This window comes from Chelonia mydas, chromosome 3 (genome assembly GCF_015237465.2).
Source record: "Chelonia mydas isolate rCheMyd1 chromosome 3, rCheMyd1.pri.v2, whole genome shotgun sequence".
NCBI classification, from domain to species: Eukaryota; Metazoa; Chordata; order Testudines; family Cheloniidae; genus Chelonia; species Chelonia mydas.
The window spans coordinates 154,077,071-154,099,902 of record NC_057851.1 but is presented as its reverse complement, the minus strand read 5'-3'; the positions used below and the strand labels follow the sequence as shown (position 1 = coordinate 154,099,902).

At 44.6% G+C, this 22,832-nt stretch overlaps 1 protein-coding gene across 1 annotated transcript in view; it reads left to right on the top strand.

Moving 5' to 3' along the window:
• The window catches only part of DNAH14 (dynein axonemal heavy chain 14), a 514,964-nt gene that overhangs the window by 135,235 nt on the left and 356,897 nt on the right, over positions 1 to 22,832 (top strand). Inside the window, exons 15-18 of the mRNA XM_043543588.1 lie at positions 4,072 to 4,129; positions 4,295 to 4,392; positions 11,314 to 11,486; positions 11,992 to 12,339. Of these exons, the coding sequence (XP_043399523.1) occupies positions 4,072 to 4,129; positions 4,295 to 4,392; positions 11,314 to 11,486; positions 11,992 to 12,339 (677 nt within the window). The remainder of the gene's footprint in view (positions 1 to 4,071; positions 4,130 to 4,294; positions 4,393 to 11,313; positions 11,487 to 11,991; positions 12,340 to 22,832) is intronic.

The window sequence follows — 22,832 nt, the reverse complement described above, 5'->3', positions numbered from 1 at the left end:
TTTGATGCTGAGGGGGGACTCCTCAAGTAGGCCTAATGGCATCCAAACTTCCTGGACAGTGGCAGGAGTCCCTGTCCTGAACCAAGTCGTTGGGAGCTTTCTGCTCTGGAGCAGAACCACCTAGTACCAAGAAGGACTGGACTGAGATTTTGAAGGGCAAAATCATGGCACTTTCCAATACTGGGACTGCTTCTTTGGTACTAAAACCCTCATTGGTACCGGTGGATCCAACATCTTCTGCTTCAATGATCTGAGTTATAGTAATGATTCTAGCTCTCTACTTGGCTCTAGAATACCTTCTACTGCTTCCAGAACCAGAGTTACCTCCCTCTCCAGACCTCAACGCCCGGCACCAGGACTTCAGCTGCTTCTGATATCACTTTGGTACCCATCTCTGTCCCTGTCGTCAAGTAAGGGGTGAGCCCGATTGGCTCTGGTACTGTCAGTGAATAGAGAGGCAGGTCACCCTACCTCCTCTGATACTAAGGGCTCCCCTTCTGGATCTGGGATAAGAATTCTCAGGGTTGGAACAGGACTATGAGAGGGACCCCTTCTGCCTGGGTAGAACATCAGAAGTCTCCAGGGCTTCTCGCCACTCCCATATGAGAGAATATCTCCTCCCCCCCCCTCCTCTGCCACTCACTGGTGCCCTGCTCCCTGTGGACCAGTACAGAGGAATATGAGATCCCGCAGTGGCAATACTGGATCCCAGAAGATCTGTGGGAGTACCACCTTTATACCCATTTCATGGCATAAGGACCCAAGGAGACCTAGGGTTCTCAGAGGGTGGAGGAGGAACTTCCTCAGCCTTCTCAAGAATCACAACTCCAGCAGTATGAGGAAGAATAGAAACAAGAACAGAAGTTGTCTATGCCTGTGACATTTTCTTCTTCCCTGGATGATGTGTCGTTCTAGTTTCGGCACCATGCCCTGATGACTAAGGCCCTCCAGGACTTACTGAAGAGAGTGCAGAATCACTTCATATTCCCCTGAAAGAGGTGTAGGAAGATCCACACAAAGTGCTGGTCATTTTGTATAGATCAGTCCCGAGCAGAGTGGTGCTTTCTATTAATGAGGCCATCCTCAAACCTTCCAGGCCTCTCTGGCAGACACATGTCATGATCCCACGAGTCTACAGTTGGACTGAGAAGAGGTACTTCATACCTGTGAAAGGGTCAGAGTACTTAATTTCTCACCCGCTTCCCAACTCATTGATGGTGTCTGTAGCCATCGAGCATAGCTGACAAAAACGACCCAGTTCTAGGCCGCATGAGAACAAAGTGAAGAGGGTTGACCTCTGTGGTAGGAAGGCATATTTCTCAGCCTCCTTTCAGTTCTGAGTTTCAGACTGTCAAGCTCTGTGACAAGCTGGGTGGCTTCACTGATAAGGTGCCTCTCAGGACTTTAGAGACCAGTTCTGGGCTCTGACTGATGAAAGAAACTGGAAACAAAGATTGGCACTTCAGACTGCCCTAGACGTGGAGGGCCTGGTGGTGAAATCTCTACTCAGTGGTGTGGTAATCAGATGCTCATTGTGGCTCTCCTCTTTGGGAATCCCAAAGGAGGTACAAACAATGGTGGAAGACCTTCCATTTGAGTGCAATGATCTATTATGCAACGCAGTGTATTCCACAGTCCTGGATCTCTGGACTGCTCTCCTCTCTCCGCAGCTCACAGAGATGGATCAGTGTTTTGGTGCTGGATGGTTTCGCCATGCCCCCTCTGCTCCTGCTTGTTGCCAGATTTTTTGCCTCCACAGCAGCAAACAGCGGCAGTTTCTTTTGCTCTTGCCCTTACGCCTTCTATTTTAATTTTTCTGCCCAATTTTCTGGGCAGTGTTCTCCCTCCTTAGCATTCCTCCTCCTCATCCCTGGGTCTGTTAACTTCTCAAGAGTTTAACCTTCCCATAGCCTCTGATGCAGTATTTCCCTGCTGGCTCCTCTGCCCCTTACATGTATGGCAGAGTAGCCAAGAAAGCAACGGGTAAAATCCAAGTGGTGCTCTATATGTGAGACAGCATTCCCAGGCTTGGTTGACAGTGAGTTGTGTCTAGCCTACACCTAGGTTTCCATCTCTAGCTCTGATAGGTCCTGGGGCTACTAGTCAGACAGGCCAGAGGGGTCTCCTGCCCACTGAGATGGCCACAACTCCAATGGGGAAAAAATAGACCAGGAACCCCACAGAGAGTTGTATCCCCCCCCTTTAATCAGCACAATCTGTTGCCTTCTCCCTGTTAGCCAATTTCTTATCCAGCTTACAATGCTTGTATTGATCCCTATCTTCCCTAATTTAAGTAATGATTTTCCATATGGCCATAGCTCCACTCCATGGCTGCAGCTCTGCAGCTGGGGCTGGGAGCGTAGTTACAGCCAGGCTGTGGTGGGGGCCAGCAGCCAGGCCTGCGGCCAGGTGCATCTCCACTCCCACTCCAGCATTGGTCCCTGGCCCCAGACCCACCCCCAGTTGCGATCCAAGCCTCAGCCCCCTTACCCCTGTTCATGCCCCGCAGCCCCGCTCCCGACCCTGGCTGGGGTGCGTGTGTGCAGGCAGGGGCAAAGAGGGTGCAACCCTAAAAACTTTGGGGACCACTGCCTTAGGGATATGTCTTAGCTCCCTCAGCTTACACTTTATGGTATCTCATCCATCATTTGAGCTCCTGGCATCCTGCTGTCTTCTATATCTTTCTCAGAAGATAACTTTTCTGGTCGCTATCAAGTCAGCCAAAAGACTTGGGGAACGAGGGGTGCTTATGGCTTATCCTCCCTGTACAGTTTTTCAGAGGGACAAGGTATTCATAAGACTACATCTGTAGTTTATCTCTTAGGTGTTGCTGGAATTTCACATCAACCAGATTATGTACCTCTGTTTTACTGTAAGCCTTGTTCTATCAGAGAGGAGGTTGCATGGCTTTCACTGGACATAATCAGGGCTCTTGCCTTTTACCTGCAAAGAATAAAATCATTTTGAAAATCCCATAAACTCTTTGTCTCATATGTGGAATTTATGAAAGGAGAGGCTCTTTGCTCCCAGACGCTGTTGAAATGGATCTCAGAGTGCATCTGACTGCTACAAGATAAATGATATTTCCTTTGAGGGCAGCGTGAGAACTCACTTGACTAGAGCTCAGGCAGGATTGGTTGCTTCCCTCAGAGATGTTCCTATTACTGACTTCTGCAGAGCAGCATCTTGGAGTTCTGTACACACCTTCACTAGACAATATACACTGGTGCAAGGAGCTGCTTTTGATGCTTCCCTAGGCAGGGCAGTTCTGCAATTTACTGTGCCATAGGACTCAAGGAACCAGACTCAAGGAACCTTAAAGAGGCATTGCATGTGAATCACCTGAAGTTCACTATAGATAGGGACAATCAGTCAAAGAAGGATGAGTTACTCACCTTGTAGTAATTTGAGTTCTTCAAGATGTGTTGTCCCTGTGTGTAGTACACTACCTGCCTTCCTTCTGCACCACCTGGTTCCACTTACTGGGGACTAGCAGCAGAAAAGTAACTCAAATAGCAGTGGTCCAGCAGCCTCCTTTATTCCTTTAGGGTGGAGTATGAGGGATGGGTGGGGAGGTGCATGCTCAGACCCTCCTGACATTGCTAAAGACAAAGTCTCTGGTTTTGGGCACATGGAGCACATTCGGAATCTGAATGTTCACTACTCATAGGGTCAACACATCTCAAAGAACTCCAGTTACTACAGGGTGTGTAACCCATCTGTTCTCCTCGCGTCTTAATATGCCATTCCACTCAATTTGGGCAGCAATATTGTTGGACCAGGATACTCTTTTACTCTGAATTCCTTGTCTTTTAGGAATTTTAATTGAATTTTTTCTTAGATTTTGTGTTTATTGCACAAGAAGTCTCAAACTGAGGGCATTCAGCCTGCCAGCACCCTTATCTCCTTAAAAAGAGAGTAATGTCACACACACTTGACTTTTTTCCTGTTTCCATCTGTTGGTAGAAGAAGTTACAACCACTGTTTGTAACATATTAAGGGATATAAGACACCAAATTAGGAGGTAAGACATTAGAATTTTGTTCAATACTTGTGCTTTCTTTTCTGTAGCAGGCAAAGCAGAAGGCAACCCTGAATCAGATAATAAAGTGGAATTAAAACATGTATGGTAAGTGTAATCTTAGAAACATATTTAACAACACATTATTCAAAGTATAACAGCTGATAGTAATGGGGTAAAAGTGGGCGTTTTAGTTGAAACCTTTATAATAGTATACAAATACTTTTAAAATATTTTACCAATATTCAGAATCTTGATTATTTTCTTTCCTAGTTCTTCATCATTCTGTACAGATATCTTTTTAATTCCCAATAGAAGACAGTTTTCTAAAAAATTACAAGGAATTGTGGATGGTCTAGAAAATACTACTGGTATGTATGATTGTTGGTGTCACTTCGTAAAGCAAATACTAGCGAATATGTAATAGAACAAAGCACTAAGCAAGAAAAGAGGAGAGGTTAGTAAATGCTATGGAGTGGGCGGAAAAGAGATTTAGGAAAATGAAGAAAGGATGACAGAAGAGAGGAAAAAATAGAAGACAAAAAAGAAAGGGAGACAAATACAACGAATAGAGGGAGAGAAAAGAGGTGTGGGGAGAATAACATTGGTGGTGGTGGTCGAACTCCTTTGTTATTTTTTTTGTTGTTTTTTTTACAAATGTTGATCCACGCATAAATTTTGTATTGAGACTTGTATACACTACTGAAGTTTAGAGTAGGCTATCAAATGTGCGCTTTGGCAGCCCATTGGCCTTCCATACCATAAATCAGCTTATTTCTCATACTGGGTAGTTTCAGGACATTGCTTATTTATAGTATGGTATATAGAACTGATCTGGATGACAGATCAAAAATAATACGAATTTTCTTCTTCTAGAGAGTTCCTATGGGTTGTCAATTCAGCTGCCTGTACACCCCATATACCTTTGATTATATTTCTTGCTAGCAATGTCTGGTTGATCCATAAGTACACCCTAGCTATCCTCATGCCCTGTACCTAGAAGAAAAATCTCTTTTTAAGGAGCCATTGATGAAGAAGATTTTTCCTAAGATTCTTACCAGTGTGTGCCCAGTTCACCCACTTATTCTTATAGGTTTCCTTCTACAGGGATTGTCTCTGAAAGGATTTATTCAATACCTAATTGGGATGAAAATCCACATCATCGCTCTCATATGCCCTGGTACCAATCTCCCTGGGCCCCTCCCTCTCTCGCATATGGGGCATCACAATGGCCTTTTTGGAATATGTGGGAATCTTTTTGGGGATAGATACGCGAAGATGCAAAAACATTCCAATGAGAAGATTCATGGAAGACAACCAGTGTTGTCACAGCCTCTTCCTATTCACTCTGTTCAGAATGAAGACATATGATGTCAGGAAGTGCAACAGCTAGGGGATGAATCACCTCTCTCTCAAAACATCACATCAACCTTGCATGATGAAGATGTTATGCCTTCATCTCCATTTTGTGTGGATGATTTTAAACTGTTTCAAGAACCGATGAGAAGAATTGCTGATGCTTTACAAATTTCTTTAAAGGCAATTCAAGAATCTCAACTCAAATTATTGGGTATACTTCAGTCATCTTCCAATGGGTGGTGCTTCCAATCAACAAAGCTTTATTTGAGCCAGCAAAAACTGTTTGGATGAGTCAGCCATCATTCCAGCTACACGTAAGAGAGTTGATAAGAAATATTAATTATCTCCCAAGGACTCAGTTACTGTTTTCCCTTCCAGTTCAAAACTCTTTTAGTAGTAGATATTGCCAATGAAAGGTCAAAGCATGGTTGTAGGTCAACCCTTCCTGACAAGGACCAAAAATACTTGAATTTATTTGGAAGAAAAAATCATTAGTCTGCCACACTTCAGTTTAGAGTAATGAATTTCCAAGCACTGATGGCAAAGCACAATTATATTAACTATAACAACTTTCATCTTTTATTAAGTTTCTGCCACAAGATCAGAACATTCAGTTTCAGTCCTTGATAGCTGAAGGTCAGACAGTAGCCAGATATTCACTTCAGGCTGCTTTCATGTCGCTGGCAACACACACTGTGGCTGCAGCTATAGTAACACATAGAGCATCATGTCTACAAGGGTCTGGAATTCCTAAAAAGGTCCAGAGCACAGTGGATGAGCTTTATTCAGTGATAAAACAGATGCTTCACTTCATTCAGTGAAGGATTCCAGGGCAACCTTACATTCCCTGGGAATTTACACACCTGTCAATAAGAGAAAATATAAGTGCAGTTTTCGCAAAGTTAGTGTTCTGTGCAAATGTCTTACCAGTAAAGACTGTCTGAACCTCCCAAAAAGAAGGGAAAGTTTCAGAAGAGGCCTTCCTTTGCCAACAATAGAACTGTGCAACCATCCTCATCTGGGAAACAGCAATTTTGCTCAGAAGTTTGAGAGCTGCTAACCACTTGTCGCCTACCCTTCTATTCAGAGGTCACCTTTCTCTTTTCTGGAAAGCTTGGGACTGCATAACATCCAAAAAGCGGATTTTAGAAGTGGTAACCTCTGGATACACAATCCACTTGAAAGTTATCCCTGTCCCATCCCTTTTCAGTGAGCATCTTTTGAGAAAAGATGTGGATTTTCATTGAAGCAAGACCTCTCAGTTACATTGGTAGAGAGGTCTACTCAAGGTACTTCCTAATCTCCCAGAAGAACGGGGGATAGAGACCCATTCTAGACCTAAGGAGATTAAACACCTTCATCCAGCATTCAAAGTTCAAGATGGTCATATGATCCAGGAGACTGGTTTGCGCTTTGCAGCCCCTATTTTAATACAGCCATGAATATGGCTCTCACACATCTGCTATGTTTCAGAATAGATTAAGATTATTACCAGTACAGAGTGTTCCCATTTGGACTTTTATCGGCACCCAGGCACTTCATCTTCGCTCTTGGTTTATTCCCATGGTGGTCACAAATGTGCATATTAATCAGGAAATTCATTTGCTGGAGTTCTATCCTAAGCCTTCTGGGAATTCTGGGGAGGCCAGATTGAATGCATTATATGTGGACAGCTCTCACTTTTTGCCAACAAAGAACTAAACCTTTCTGAGCCTCTCTAAAACGTTGTCTTGTTTGGAGAAAGACTGAAAGGCTGCCCAATTACATCTCAAAGTTTATCTTATCTGATTGATTGTGGCATGTATACAAAGCTGTTACGAAACCTTGAAAATAAAACCGCCTACAAATATTAAAATTCCTTCTACAAGGGTGTAGTCTTCTTCTATGGCCTGGTTAGCGAATGTCCTTATGCTTGATTTTTTAAAACAGCTATGTGGGGCGCTATCCAGTGTTTACTAGACTGCCATTGTTTATTATGCCCTTGTTCAAACTTCTTGAGTTGATGCCTCTCTTGTTTTGGCTGTACTTCAATCTGCTGGAAATAAAAAAGACTCTGAAGCTCCCATCCTCATAAGAGGGTTACTGCTTGGGAGTCACCTGAAGTGGAACACCCATTCGGGACTGTCACTCAGCAAAGAAAGGAAGGTTACTTGCCATGTATGGTAATTGGAATTCTTCAAGATGTGGCCACTACCCACCATCTTTCCCCTCTGCTTCAGAGCCCTTAATATTTGAAGAATTCCACAGTAGCAAATGAAGTGGAGTGGCAGTTGATCCCACACTGCCCTGTATACCCTTAGTAAAGGGCACAAGGACAGCTAGAGCACTTGTGTACCATGTCTACACTGCTAGCAAAAAATCTTCAATTAAAGGTGTCTGTGCACCTCTGAGGTGCATCACCCATAAGAACACACATCTCAAAGTACAGTTTCTTTTGGATACATTGGATCCAGCATCGCAATCTACCAAGAAGCCCATGGCAGTGAGGTCTTCCTATTGGTTTCATCCTTATGCTGTTGTTGTTCTTGTATATTGGCTGGCTTATACCAGTAGCAGTTTTTGCTTGCCTGGTAGGCAGGGTCTGTTGTCGGTTTGACCCAATCACAGGTGAGGTCAAAATTGGATGCGTCCCATGCCTCCAAAATCTGGGGATAATCGTGGACTAGTTAATGTCAGTATTGTTCTTTAGGGAACTGAGATAGCATGTTGTAGTGAAAGCTATGAGCACCTCAGTTCTAATCTTGTCTTTGCCACTAACCAGCTGTGTGGCTTTGGCTAATCACTTAACCTGTCTGTGTCTTAATTTCCCTTTATATAAAATAGCATATGAAATCTATATGCGAGACTTTACCCGTATTGGGCAGCTTCTTATCTTAACAGATGGCATCATGTTCCTAAACATATTAGGCTTGGTTCACCCTATAAATACAATGAGGTAGGGATGCAGTTTGCATCCATCTGCTCCTATAGGAGCATCAAGAGAGTGGTCCACGGGAATAGTGGCAATTTTTACACTATCGTCCCACAGTAGTTCCTCAAGGGGAGAGCAACTTTAATTTCTTACTAGGTTTGCCCTCTTTGGTCGTTCCTCCCCACTTCCTAGGCTCTACCAACTGGCTTCATCTGCTCCATTTGAGTGAGACTTCTGGGCAAATTACGTCTTTGTGATTTTTCCACTGGACAGGCTTCCTGCTAATGAGGCCCAGCAGAATGGGTTATAGAATATCAGAGTTGGAAGGGCTCTCAGGAGGTCATCTAGTCCAACCGCCTGCTCAAAGCAGGACCAATCCCCAATTTTTGCCCCAGATCCCTAAATGGCCCCCTCAAGGATTGAACTCACAACCTTGGGTTTAGCAGGCCAATGCTCAAACCAATATCTTGAGTGTACAATTTTGTGAAATTCTTTTCCTCTTTCATTAGAAAACTATTTCTGTTAAACAACCAATTTTTGGTGGTCATTTGAGTGTTCACCTAAACCAAGTTTCACTATCTACCTGAAAGGGTGTTTTGAGGATTGGTTTGTATATGGTTGTACAGCACTATGAAGATGAAAAGTGCTGAATTTAGCTATAGCAGGTAGCGGCTGATTTGCAAATTTAGTTACGTATATATTAACAATCTTGCATTCTTCATGCCTAACATAGATGGATGTATATGTTCCTGTATGCCTATTGTTCAAAAAAGTGGGGGAACCCTTACCTCTATGTTTGTTGAAATAATAATTACATTTATACTTGCATATATTGAATATTTAGATACCAAAGGCCAAATTCATTCCTGGCATAGTGGGAGCACTTCTATTAACTTCACAAGAGTTGCCGCTACTTATACCAATGATGAATTTAGCCCCATTGTGTATCTTCTTTTTATTTATCATGACACCAAAAATTAGTAAATATATATGTGCAGTTATACTTGCCATGTTAATAGCACTTGTCCCTACCACTGGCACACACTAGCTTTTAGTGACAGTGTCACAGGAGGCACTTACGTGTATGCACATTAATCTTAACTCCAGGGGTTAAAACTGGGGACATAGTAAATGTATCCTGGCCTCAGTTACACTGGAAAAACTGCAGTGGCCTCAGGATTTAACCCCTTGAATTTAGACAGAAATATTTTCCATCACTAGAATATCTTAATAGCTTTTAAAATACTTTACATCACTGTTGTGTGAAGATGAATAAATTCTGCAATATATTTTCCTTATGCTCTGTTATTTCACCTCCTGTGCATAATATGTGGTGCACCAAATCAATATTGTTCTCATTTGTAAGTAACAAATTAATCTTTGTGTTAGCCGATGGCCAGGGATGTTTGGTGAGGTGCCAGCTATGCCCGTTTTATACCATCCGTGACTTTAACCGCTAGGACGCACTGTCCCTTTGCGGCGGGCAGCCCGGGCTAGGCTGACGGATGCCCCAAGGTCCTAACCATCCGTGACTTTAACTGCTAGAGCTCAGAGCTCCTTCGCAGCGGGCAGTCAACACTGACTGACAGGTGCCCCAATGGCAGCACTAAGAACCTCTCCACACCCGTGACTTTAACTGCTAGAGCTCAAAGCTCCTTCGCAGCGGGCAGTCAGGATTGACTGACAGGTGCCCCAAGAGTTTGCCCCGTGGAGGCGGCACAACTCAACGCTAGGCTCTTAGTACTCTCACCTAATGGCCAGGCTTTCTAGCCAAAACGGCTGAGGTTCTTTAATTGTGTTGGCTGCTTTACAGTAAACCAGAGAAACAAGTCAGGCTTATGCACAATGGTTACCAAAATTTATTAAACTAGATTCTAATCATGTGGTTACAAAATTGCTAGTGCCTACTTATTTAAATGTAGAGATGTTACACACACAAACAAGTTACAAAACTGAAGCCACAATCCCAAAGAAAGAAAACAAAGTATAGAGCTCTATTTCAAAAATATGTGTACACTAAAGAGAGGAGATCAAGTGTGGGTGCTTCTTACCCTCCTTGCATCTCTCGATTCCAGCGGTGCCAAGCCAGGATCGGTCACTCAATTCCGCGGAAAGACGAATAAGGGACAAGGCTTAGGGACCCTCTTAGCTGCAGAAGCCTTGGGAGGCTGTCACTTATCTGACCAGCAGATAGATAGTGAAAAGCACTCAAAAATCATGGTGCTGTAGGTCCCCTACTTATACCTCTGTACTCCTTTATTCTCTTTCTCCTTTCTATGCCAAATTGGGGCTGGTCTGTCGGGGTGACGCCAGCTCTCGCAAGAGTAGTTCACACTTGCAAGGGAGAAACAATAAGTTTCGACTACTGGACATTTCTTTTATCAGGGTAAATATTTTCCCACCTAGGATGTTGGTGTGTGTGCATCATGCTGTTTTAGTAGGGGCTAAGAGCCATGTCTGTCACAGCGCCTCTGCCTGCTGTGAGCCTAATCGTTGTATATGTTCCCAGAGGCACATTCTAGCAGCACACCTGTGCTTCTCACAGCTTCAAAGGCTGTGCTGGAATTTATGTTGAGTGCCCTGGTGTTTTGGCTCCCGTGTGTTTCCAGCAATGCTGGTCTGGGGAGGGGGGGGGGCTGGCTGGCTGGCTACACTTTGGAGGCTTGGAATTATTCATACGTAAGTATAATTTGTTAATAGAAAAAAAAGGATTTTAGAGCTCCAAGATTTTGTATGTGAAATGAGACAAAGATTGCCATGAAATAATGATAAATTATAAAATATATAGAAAATAAGCAAGCTATAGAAATCTTAATTTTTAATTCAATATATTCAGTTCGGTGTGGTGATTTCTTCAATATGTATCATTGCTGTAGATTATATGGGGAAGTTCAATATTAGTGTAATATTTGGAGAGTGGAGAATATGCATGCCGTTTATGATCTTTGCTTATGTATTATTGTAAATTTGAGTTCTGAGATTAGTCTCAGAAAATTAATTTGTTTGAATTATCTCTCTTTAGCTCAGGTTATTCCATTTTGTCGTGATACTCGTCTGTCAGTCTTCATCACTCAATCTTTACATAAAATAATGCAGTCACCTGAAAATTGTACAGAATTGTGGGGAAAAGAGTATCCACCACCATGGCCCAATTGGGAGCTACTTCTAGGAACAGATCCATGCTACCAAAACAAAGTGTGTGCTGCAAAGTTAAAAATATGTATATAAGTAACATAACATTTGATTGTAAAAGTATATTTTAAAATAATCTGTTATATGTTGAATGCTAACCCTGTGTTTGGCACTGTATACAACACAAAATAACACACTCCCTGCCCTGAAGAGTTAACATTCTAATAGACACACATAGGATGTGCTGGGAAACCCAGCGCTGGCAATATTTGAAAAAATGTTATCAACTTACTTTCTGTGGGCATCATATTAGAAGTGAGTCTTTAGGAAGGACTCTTGGGAGGTAGTTGTAAACTAAATGTGAATATACCAGTCTGAATTGGTATAGGTTCTGTGTGTTTTTAAAGAAGTTCAATTTATATATTTTGACAATTAGTGTTTTGAAAAATTGTTAATTTACAAAACTGGTCAATAGATATCTAAATTGCTGTTAACAGAGACAATTTAATTAGGCCAGCCTTTTGTCAAAATGAAATTTGTAACTATTCTTACAATATTAAATCTACAGATTTTGACTCTACTGTCTATTCTTAGTAGTTCAATGGAACAAGTTGAATCTTATAGCAGAAACTTTATGCGATACTGTGCTATGGTGGATGAAGCTAAATCTATGAATATGGAAATCTTAACACTACAACGAGAATTATCATCACATGATTTCAGAGGCATCTTAAATAAGTATACAGATGATGTAAACAAGATTATATGTATGACTATTGAAAGACGCATTCGTATGATTAAGGTCAGAAGTGTTAACTATCAAACAAACTGCCTGCCATATTTTGAAAGCCTGCTTAATATAATACGTTCATCATTGTATGCAATAGTTGAAACAAGGAACTCGCATCTCTTAGAAGTAAGTGACTTGATCATTTTTATTGCACACACATTTAGGGTTAATAAATTAAAATGTTATGTAGCATATAGTATGTATCGTATTATTCCACACGTATATTAATCAACATTATCAAGAAATCAAATACTGCTTAGTTGCTATGATGTCATTAAAAGATTATATAATTAAAATGATCATTTTTACGTTTGTGAAGGGAAACCTTAAACTATGGTTCTTTTTAAAAGTTACTCTAAAAAGTCATATAGGGTTCTACATTTTTTTATTTCTCTGTTTACCATAGCAAATTTCCTCAGTTTCCAAGAAGATTATTTTCTAGTTGTCAGATCCATCCATCCCTCTGATCAATCGCCTTTCATTAGTACCGTTCCACATAATCTAAGACATGCCCTGGAAAAGGAGTTTTGCATAGCAAGATCCATATTGGACTTCATAATGTATTGTGCTCTTTACACTTTGCAGACTCTAGGAAGCTATGCTTGGGGGATGTGTCATCTTCAAAATTATTTTTATAAAAAACAATTGCAGTTCTTCAAGTGGTGGTCCACATGTACTGCATTTATGGTGCACAGCATGAGGCCAATATCTTTGAAGATCGGTGCCCCATAGTTTAGGCATAAAGGATGGGGTGGGCAAAACTGCACTCCAGTTCCTTCTTTCCATTTGTGGCTGTGAGACCGAACATCTGCAGTGTCATGCCAATGTGCAACTTAATTCTCATAGTTAGTTAGCTGTAGTTTATATAGTTAGTTTCATTCTTTGTAGCTCATTGGCTGTATATATAAACTGTAAAAACCCAAAAGCTTTTAGCTTTATTGTCAAGTCCATGTACTCTTGGCACCAGACCCTTAGACACAGTGGAGTCCAAGACCTGTCCCTCTTGTGAGGAAGCCATTTCTATCAACAATAGACAATGTAAGAGCCTTTTGTTTGGGGGATGTGCATATACCACACAAGTGCTCTATATGCTGTTCCTTTTCTAAAAAGGACCCAAAAGTCCAGGGTCACCTGAAAACATTCCTCCTTAAGAGCTCCACAATGGCTTTGTTGACTCCTGAGCATGAGAAATATATCTGATCAGACTGTACTGTCTCTGAAAGCACTCCAGTAAGTCAGCGGTTCACTTTGAACTCCAGAACTCATTTTGTTTTGAGGAAGTCCCTCTCTTTTCCAGTGGGGTTGGCCAGTATCTCTTCAGTGTCCTCAGGTCAATTTTCTGAAGAGAGAGGCCTCAAAGAGTGCCAATCCCATGGTCACTGGAGACACAGATGTGCATCTCTGGCACTGAGCAAGTCCAATACAGCAGGCAGTTCAAAGCCTATAACCGTTCCCATTGATGCCTTAACATCAAGCAGTCATCACAACATCTGTGCTCAGTCTCCAGATGCCATGGAGAAGTCTGGTATTAGCAATCGTGGACTGAAGTGCTTGGCACTGAAAGAGTCAGCTCCAAAGAGCTCAGCATGAGAGCTTTGTGCACACAAATGTACTGTTTCTGACTCTGAAAATCCCAGTAACAAAGGACCACACCCAGAAGAATCTACTTATGGCACTGGTGTAGGGTGTGAGCGGTTATTGCTCTTTGGTACTGACTGTACTTCCTCCTGAGACCTTGCTGCCTGAGCCTCTATTTGTGGTACCCACCCAGCTCGAGGTACTGAGACACCTAGTGGTAACTGACCAAGCTGACATTCTGCTACTTTTTTCTGCCAAGAAGTTACCTTCTCTGGCACAAACCTCAGCACCGTTAATGGTTCATGATCTCCCTCCCGGACACCTGAGAGATCTGCTTCATGGATGAAGGTAGCTTATTACTTCTTTGAGTGCTAGTCTCTATTTGTATTCCGTTTTAGGTTGTACATGTGCTCCGTGTGCCTGTGAATGGAAGTTTTTGCTAGCAGTGTCCATTGGTCTGTGCATGTGTCCTACCTATCACCATACCAAGGCTAAAAAGGGCTATGCAGGACCAACTGCCACTATAGTTCCTTCTCACCACCCTTGGTCTGAGACAGAGCACTAGTGTCCATAGCTAGTCTGAGCTTAGCTTCTCTTTGTGGTTGTATATAGTTAGTTATTCAACTAGCAGTGTATATATTGTTAGTTGATTAGATTAGTTGCCCCTCTGTGTGGGCAGGCAGGCTCAGCAAGGCAGGATCCAAGTGTGGAGGGGCTTAAGTAGGGGGAATCCAGGTGTGGTTTAAGAGGGTTCTGTGTGGGGCAGTCTGGGTGCAGGTGGGTCAATTGGGGAGCCAGGTGAGGGGGCGGGGGATTTGGATGTACAGGGGCTTGTTGCGGGGGACCAGGTGAAGGTGATTGGGGCTTAGCAGTGTGGGGGCGGTTAGAGCTTGGTGGGCGGGGTCTGGGTGTGGGGGACTCACTGAGTGTTCCAGATGCTCAGGGAGTGGGGCTTAGTGGGATGGGGATCCAGGTGTGGGGGGCTTGTCAGGGTGGTCTAGGTGCAGCGGGAGTGGGGCTCATCAGGGGGCTTGTGAGTGTGGGGAGGTGAGGCTCGTCTGGAGGGTCTGGATGCATGGGGGTTGGGCAGATAAGGGAGTGGCTCCCTGTAGAGGGATCCCTCCCCCTGCAGCTGAGGCGCAATGGGTGTGGGGAGGGGGATTTTGCAGAGCTTTCTGCAGCCAGGGGAGAAATCTGTGGGTGGGTCTGACCCAGCCCCAGATGCTGTGCAGGGGAAGAGGAAGTCCCATCCTCCCCAGCCCAGCCGGGACTAGCAGCTGAGCCCAATGCAGGGTAGGAGCCACCAGCCAGGTCTCTTCCCCAGTCCCACCTCCTGCCCCACAGTGATTTAGGGCACCCAAAACATACTGCTGGGGAGGGTCGCAGTACACAGTATAGACTTAATGGTCTATAAACAATTGCAATCCCTGTTTTTCTCAGGGAATTTACAGTAATATCAAGTAGCAAAATAGTTCCATTAGTGGTACAATATTCCTTCCCAGTACCATCCACGAATCAAGGTAAGACCCATTCCTCTCTGGAACCAATGGCATCGCCATTGAGAGGTCTCCTGTTCCTTCTCTGAATTCATAGCCAGTGGAAATACATCACCCTCAGTTCAAAGGACGTTAGTTCAGATGGGGTATCTAGGAATGTCTCAGTCTGTGTTCCCTCTAAACTGTGCACACTTGATTAGCAGAGCCATGTACATCTGGCAGTGTGTGTTTAGGTGCCCTCTTCTCCTCACCCCCCGCTTCTTTGCAGCCATGTTGCTCGTGCAGCTACTCCCAGGACCATCCTGCTGGCTGTGCAGAGTGGGGAGGGGAGGGAGGGTGCTGATATCGGGGTGTCCTTCCCCCACCCCTGTACCCCATCTCCACAGAGTAGGGGAGAGGGGACAGGGCTCGGGACTTGGAGCAGGAGCGCTGCTGAGGTCTGAACAAGCTTTCCAGGTTGTGAGTGAGTGCCTTAAAGAGAGAGCGCGCAATCTCTGAGACTTCCCTAGGAGTCAGCACACACAATCTCTCTCACTCACTCGCTCTGTCTCTCCCCTCCCCCCCCGCCCCGCCCATGTACCCCATCTCTGCGGAGCAGGGGAAGGGGGGACAGGGCTCAGGAGCAGGAGAGCTTTCAATGAGTGCCTTAAAGATACAGCACATGGTGTCTCTCAGAAACTTCTCCAGCATCCAGTTCACACAGTCTCTGTGTGTCTCACACACACACTGTGTCTGTGTCTCACTCACCTCCCAACACACTTGGTTACTTCTTGGTACTTCCTGCAATGCACATATATTATGTAATTTTATTCTTTCAAAGTGTTATTTTAGTTTTTTGACTGGTCTATGCATTTCATAATTTTTATTTCTCTCTTACACGTAAATTTAATTATTTGAGTAGTGAGTTCTAAAATGCCTAACCTGTCCCGGCTGGAGTAATTATTCGTATAGTAACTTTTCAAAATATGTATATTATATCTAGGTTTTTTATTTCTACTGGTGGTGCACATCCACACATTACCTCGGTGCATAAAACAAAATTTATTCCAACACATGGATGGAAAAAATTAGAGGGAACATTGGTCTCAGCACTCCCTTGTTAGTGACTGTCAGTCTCATAGGATATGGTATGCTCCCTGCGGGGCTCCTGCTCCCTTCCCCTCTGAAACACCTCAGTGTGCCTATTGAATTTCCTGGGACCGGTATACAAAACATCCCTCTCTGGGACTACGTAGTGAGCATGACATAAGGTGACAGAAGGCCGTTTTAATCCAAGGAGGCTCCTTCTCCGCTTCCTAGACAGGAGAAACAGTCAGATGGAGTCAGTCAGCTGGAACAAGGGGACACCTCAGCTCCACTGGTCCTGTCATTTTCACCCAACGAGGCAATGGTATGAGCTTTGCTTTCAGTTCCTGAAAATTGTCAAAAAGGACTGCTGAAGCCCCTCGAGATACCACTAGAAGTGCAGGAGGCTCCTCAGAAATTATTGGTCATCCATCATAGCTTGATTCCGAATAAGGTTGCCCTCTTTATCAGTGAGGCAGTCTGAGAGCCAGCAAAGACTGTGTCACAGATTCTGGCCACCATTGCCCCTGCACCCGGAAGAGCAGAAAAAATATGTACCAGCTAAAGGGGCAGGTTATCTCTTCTCAGAACCTGGCCCAAACTCTCTCAAGCAGCAAGTAAGAAGAGTAAGCAACAGAAAAGGTCCTCATCAGTTTACAAGGATACTAAACATCTAGACCTCTTTGGGAGGAAAAAACTATTTATCACTGAGTTTTCAGTTTAGCTGTTCGGATAAAAAGAAAGAAAAGAACTTTAGTTTACATTTCCCACCCTGTCTAGGGGGATTCCCCACCTCCCTGCTAGGGGCATTTAGAAGATTCTCTAATTCTTTCAGTTAAAAAAAAGAGGAGGAGGAGGGGGAAATAACTCTCTTCTGCATTCCTCACTGCTAGAGGGTGATAGCCCTCCCTCCCAGAGGCATGCCCAGCTGGGCTTCAAGAGGTGCCTCTCCTTCAAGGAGTCAATTCCTGTAATGGAGAAAACACTGTCACTGTGTTCAGTGCAGAAGTGGTCCCTCTGCCACCAGCTAAAGCCAAGGTCTCACAAAAACCGGGAGCTGAAGACACTTCTGCCTCCAGGGGACTGCCATGTAGACCCTGGATCATCCCCAAAGTCTTCAGTGTCAAAGGAGTAGAGTCACAGAAAAGACCAGCAGATTCACCCTATAAAGGCTTGAGAAAAAGGACTCAAAGCCCCCAAACTGAGTTGTTGGCCAGCCAGAGGGGTTCGCCATTGCAGCCACATTGGTACTTGCGGTACCCAGAAGTATCAGGATGCTTCTGCTGTGAGCTCAGCTGCACTGCCTGGAGGCACCAGGAGTCAGGTTCTGAGGCAGCAGTAGCACCCCCTAAGGACAAAAACAGTTTCTGTACCATCTCTAAAAGAGCTGCACCAAGTAAACCTTTGGTACCAGATGTGACAAAGCTCCCATCTAGAGAATGCTCTGCACCTTCTCAGCCATCAGTACCAGTAATGTACCACAGACACTCAGATAACGAGCCCACGGTACCACAAGAGTTCTGGTACCCTAGAGACCTGATGGTTGGGAAATAACCACAATCCCCATTAGTCGGTACTGGGGCCCTGGTATCGAGCACATCCTGGCACCCGGAATCGCCCTCTGCATCAGGCCATGTCACTAATAGCCTGGTCAGCGCCACTCTTACCCAGTGACAAAGAGAATGGCATTTTCCTGGTCTCTCATTGTGGCCTGCTGTCACAATATGAGGGCACTCCTCAATTCCATCGAGCCAACCCATGATCATGGTATGAGCCCACTGGGGCAACCCCACTACCTAATATCCTTCCCCCCAGTGGCGGTATTGGGATCCTTAGGTGACTTACATATCATGGCCATCCAGTATCTCTCAGAGAGAGTCCACCAGACAGTTTTCTACAGCCTCATTGTCCAGAGCCCCTGAGCCAGGGGAGGAAGAAGCTTTTGCACAAGAGGAAGAAGGGCTTGAAAGGGAAGCCTCCCTCAGCAAACTCCTCCCAGCAAACTTGTCCCCATTTCCACCAGATGAGGCTGTAAAACCTCCCCCCAATCAGTAGGTGATGATTTTAAGAGAGCAGATCAAAAATACTACATCCCTCCCAAAGAGGTAGACTTCCTATTTCAACATCCGCAACCCAACTCCATCATAGTAGATGCGGTTAATGCACGAGGCAAGCAACATCATGGCAGGTTGACCTCATACAAACAGGATTGGAAAAGACTAGATCTCTTTGGAGGGTAGGCATATTAGTCTGCAAAATTGTAATTTAGAGTTGTGAAATACCAAGCTGTGATGGCCAAATATGATTTTATTAATTATAGGAAACTCAGTACGTTTCTGGAACATTTACCGGAGACACAAAAGGAGTTGTTTCTGGCCATTGTCAGACAGGGTCAGTTAGTAGCCAGGACGATGTTACCGACAGCACTGGATGCAGCTGATACAGCGGTGTGCTCAATCTCCACGGTAGTGGTAATGAGGCAGGCTTCTTGGCAACACCTTTCTGGGTTGCCCAAAGAGCTGCAGATGATGATGGAAGATCTCCTGTTTGAAGGGCTCGAGCTCTTCACAGAGAAGACAGACTCTTCTCTCCATACCTTGAAGGATTTCTAGGCCACATCACGCTCCCTAAGAATTTACTATGCGGGAATGGAAGGTACAGAAGGGAAAATGTAGTGCTCAGCGACAGCACAGGTCATGACTTCCTCAATACCCACAGTCTCAGCACTATTATGAGCCACAATGTAAGAGGCCCAGGGTTCAGAAGCAGTCAATACCTCAACGAGTGACCTCTCAGACTGCCTCTTCTAAACACTTTTTTGATGGGTTGATTGAGGGTCTGAACAACTATAACTTGCAACATGAGTTGCCATCTACTCTGTCATGCCCCTTCGGAAGTCGCCTTGCCCTCTTTTGCAGCAGTTGGGTGAAGATCACCTCTGATGGGTGGGTCTTGGAGATTATTTTGAAGGGTTACACCATTCAATTCACATCCCTCCCCCATCCCCCCCACTCCTTCCCTGCCCCTCTTCAGGGACGCTTCTGATGAGAACCTGCTTCACCAGGAAGCAGATCATCTCTTATGCCTAGGGGCCATAGAACCAGTCCCAGCACAACTCATGGGCAAGGGATTTTACTCCCATTATTTCCTGATTCCCAAGGCAAAAGGAGGGTGGAAGCCCATTCTAGATCTAAGGGTATTAAACACACATGTGAAGGTGCAAAAGTTCTAGATGGTCATTCTAGCAGCCATTATTCCAGCTCTAGAGCAAGGAGATTAGTTTTTGGTCCATGACCTACAAGATGCCTATTTCCACATCCTGATACCACTGTCACACAGGAGATTCTTACGGTTTCTCTTCGGGCAGGACCATTATCAGTACAGCGTGCTCCCATTTGGCTTCTCATCTGCGCACAGGATATCCTGCAAGGTTCTCTCCATCGTAGCGGTGCGCCTGCGAACATTCGGCATTGTGATCTATCCATACCTAGGCTACTGCTTCCTCAGGGATCCCTCATTTCAGAATGCCGTACAAGCCACCCAGATGACCATGCACACATTTGTGCAACTGGGTCTACACCTCAGCTCACAGAAATCAACACTGACCCCGGTACAGTGACTGGATTTTATTGGTGCCGGCCTCGATGCAGTACAAACAAGAGCATTCCTCCCACTACACAGACTCATCACCCTTACGAATCTCAAGAGATAGTTCAGTCCAGCCCTCAAACAATGACCAGAAACTGCCTGCAACTGCTAGGTCATATGGCAGCATGCACCTTCAACACCCCAAACACCCGGATGTTCATGAGGCATCTTCAGATGTGGATCACTTCTGTCTATTCCCCAAACAGGAACAGACTAAACAAACTGCTATCACTACCCTCCACAGTAAAGCACTCTTTGGACTGTTGGACAGACCCAGCCAATGTTCAAGCAAGTGTTCCTTTCGTGTAACTGACACTGACTCTAATAATAGATGCCTCCCTAATAGGCTGGGGAACTCACTAATAGGCTGGGGAACTCACCTACATGACTGCGAAGTTCAGGGCAATTGGTCTTCCACAGAAGCAACCCTCCACAGCAATCTTTTGGAGCTAAGGGCCATCAGGAACCTATGTGCACACTTTCTGCCTTTCATCAAGAACACCCACACTAAGGTCATGATGAACAATATGACCTGTAGGTTTTACGTAAATCACTAGTGAGCACCAGATCTCCCTCCGTCTGCATGGAAGCACTCAAACTTTGGAATTGGTGCATCTTTCACAATGTGCTCATCTCAGCTATCTGTCTGCTAGGGATACAGAACATGACAGCCAACAATCTTATTCGGAACTCTTATCATGACCATGAATGGGAACTGAACTCAGAGGTGCTTCAAGACATATTTGCCTTTGCGGAACCCCGACTACAGAGCTCTCCACTACTTACCAGAACAAGAAATGTGCTTGTTACTGCTCTAGTCCCGATGTGGGGAAACATTCATCTGGAGATGCCCGCATCCTTGCATGAGACAGGGACCTCTTGTATGCCTTTCTCCCATTTCCTCGTCTGTCGAAGGTTCTGTTGAAAATTGAGCGAGACAAAATGAGTTATTCTGATTGCCCCCTCCTGGCCAAGGCAAGTCTGGTTCCCTTACCTGACACAGATGGCAATATATCCTCAGGTTCCTCTTAGGCCCATTTCCCACCTGCTGTCTCAAAGTAAGAGGCTGATTCTTCATCCCAACCTGCAGGTCTTCTATGTACAGGCTTGGTTCCTTCTTGGTTCCAAGTTTTAGAGGTAGAATGCTCTGACGAGGTGAAAGATGTGTTGCTGCACAGCCAAAAGCCGACCACTTGATGGACTTACCTACAAAAATGAAAACTATTCCAAATTTGGTGTCATTCTAAGCGCACAGACCCAACCTTGTTTTCTTTCTCTCTGATTTTAGACTACATTTTAGACCACAAAAGGTAAAAACTCTCACTCAGCTCCATTAAGGTACATCTTGTAGTCATAACTGCTTTTCACCATTAGATGGATAGTTGGTGTTCGCTCATCCACCGATATGTAGATTCCTTAAGGGAACTGGGAATCTTTTCCCAAACGTGAGACCACCCACTCCAACCTGGGACCTTAACTTAGACTTCCCTTTGAACCCATGGAAACTTGCTCTCTCTTACATGTGTCCATGAAGATGCCATTTCTAATGGCCATCACCTCACCTCACTTCTTTCTTTCAGCTGGGTGCATAGGAGAAATAATGGCCCTAATGGCATACCCACCATGCATGGTTTCTTTTAAAGACAAAGTAACTCCGAGGCTGCATCCGAAGTTTCTCCCTAAAGTTGCCTCCACTTTCCATATGAATCAACAGACCTAACTCCCTGTTTATCCCCAAAACTACATCATATCAACAGGGAGATGATTCTGCGTGTGCTAGATGTTAGAAGAGCACTAGCATTCTACTTGGACAGAATTAAGGACTTTAGGAAATCTGCTAAGCTCTTTCTTTGGTTCACAGAAAGATCCAAGGACTCTGTGATATCGACTCAAAACTATCCAAATGGGTCGTCCGTTGCCTTAATATTTGTTATGAAGGACCCAACCTACTGCCTCCGTATGGAGTTCATACGCACTCCACAAGGTCAGTTTCTACCTTGGTTGCATTCCTTAAAGATGTCCCTATCTCAGCAATCTGCAGAGCAGTGACTTGGGCCTCTGCCCACACTTTCGCGGAACGTTATGCGATTACTGGAGATTCAGGTTCTGATGCCATCTTCAGCTCCTCAGCACTCTCTGTAGTAACAGACTCCACTTCAAAGTCCCAACCCTCCACGAGGGATACTGCTGTGAAGTCACCTACAGCGAAGAACCCATAGGGTTCTTACTCAAAGAAGAGGTTACCTTATGCAGTAATGATGGTACTTGGAGATGTGTGTCCCTATGGCTGCTCCATAACCCGCTCTCCTCCCCTCTACTTTGGAGTTCTCCCTAATGGGCTCTGCAGTAGAGAAGGAAGTGAGGGGGGTTCGCCTCCGTGCTGCTAGGTAACCTCGAGGCAGACCATGTGTGAGGGAGGGTGCATGTGCTGGCCTCATGGACACTGCTACCAAAGTTCTCCGATCAGAAGTGCAGCGATGCAAGCACACCTACAGTGGAGCACCCATAGGGACACACATCTCAAAGAACCATCGTTACTGCAGAAGGTGAGTTAACTTCCTTTTTGTACTACCTGTCTATGAAGACTGCCTTTTTAGTAGCATTACCTTGACCAGACGAATAGGGGATATTCAGACCCTTATGGTGGGACCTCCCTGCATAGTACTTCACAAAGACAAAGTGGCTGAGACTTTACTCAAGCTTCTTACCTAATGTGGTTTCTGATTTGCATCTTAATCAGATGATTCACCTACCTATCTTCTTCCCCAAGCCTCACACTACTCAGTGGGATGCCAAACTTAATACCTTCGACATTTTCAAGTATCTCTCTAT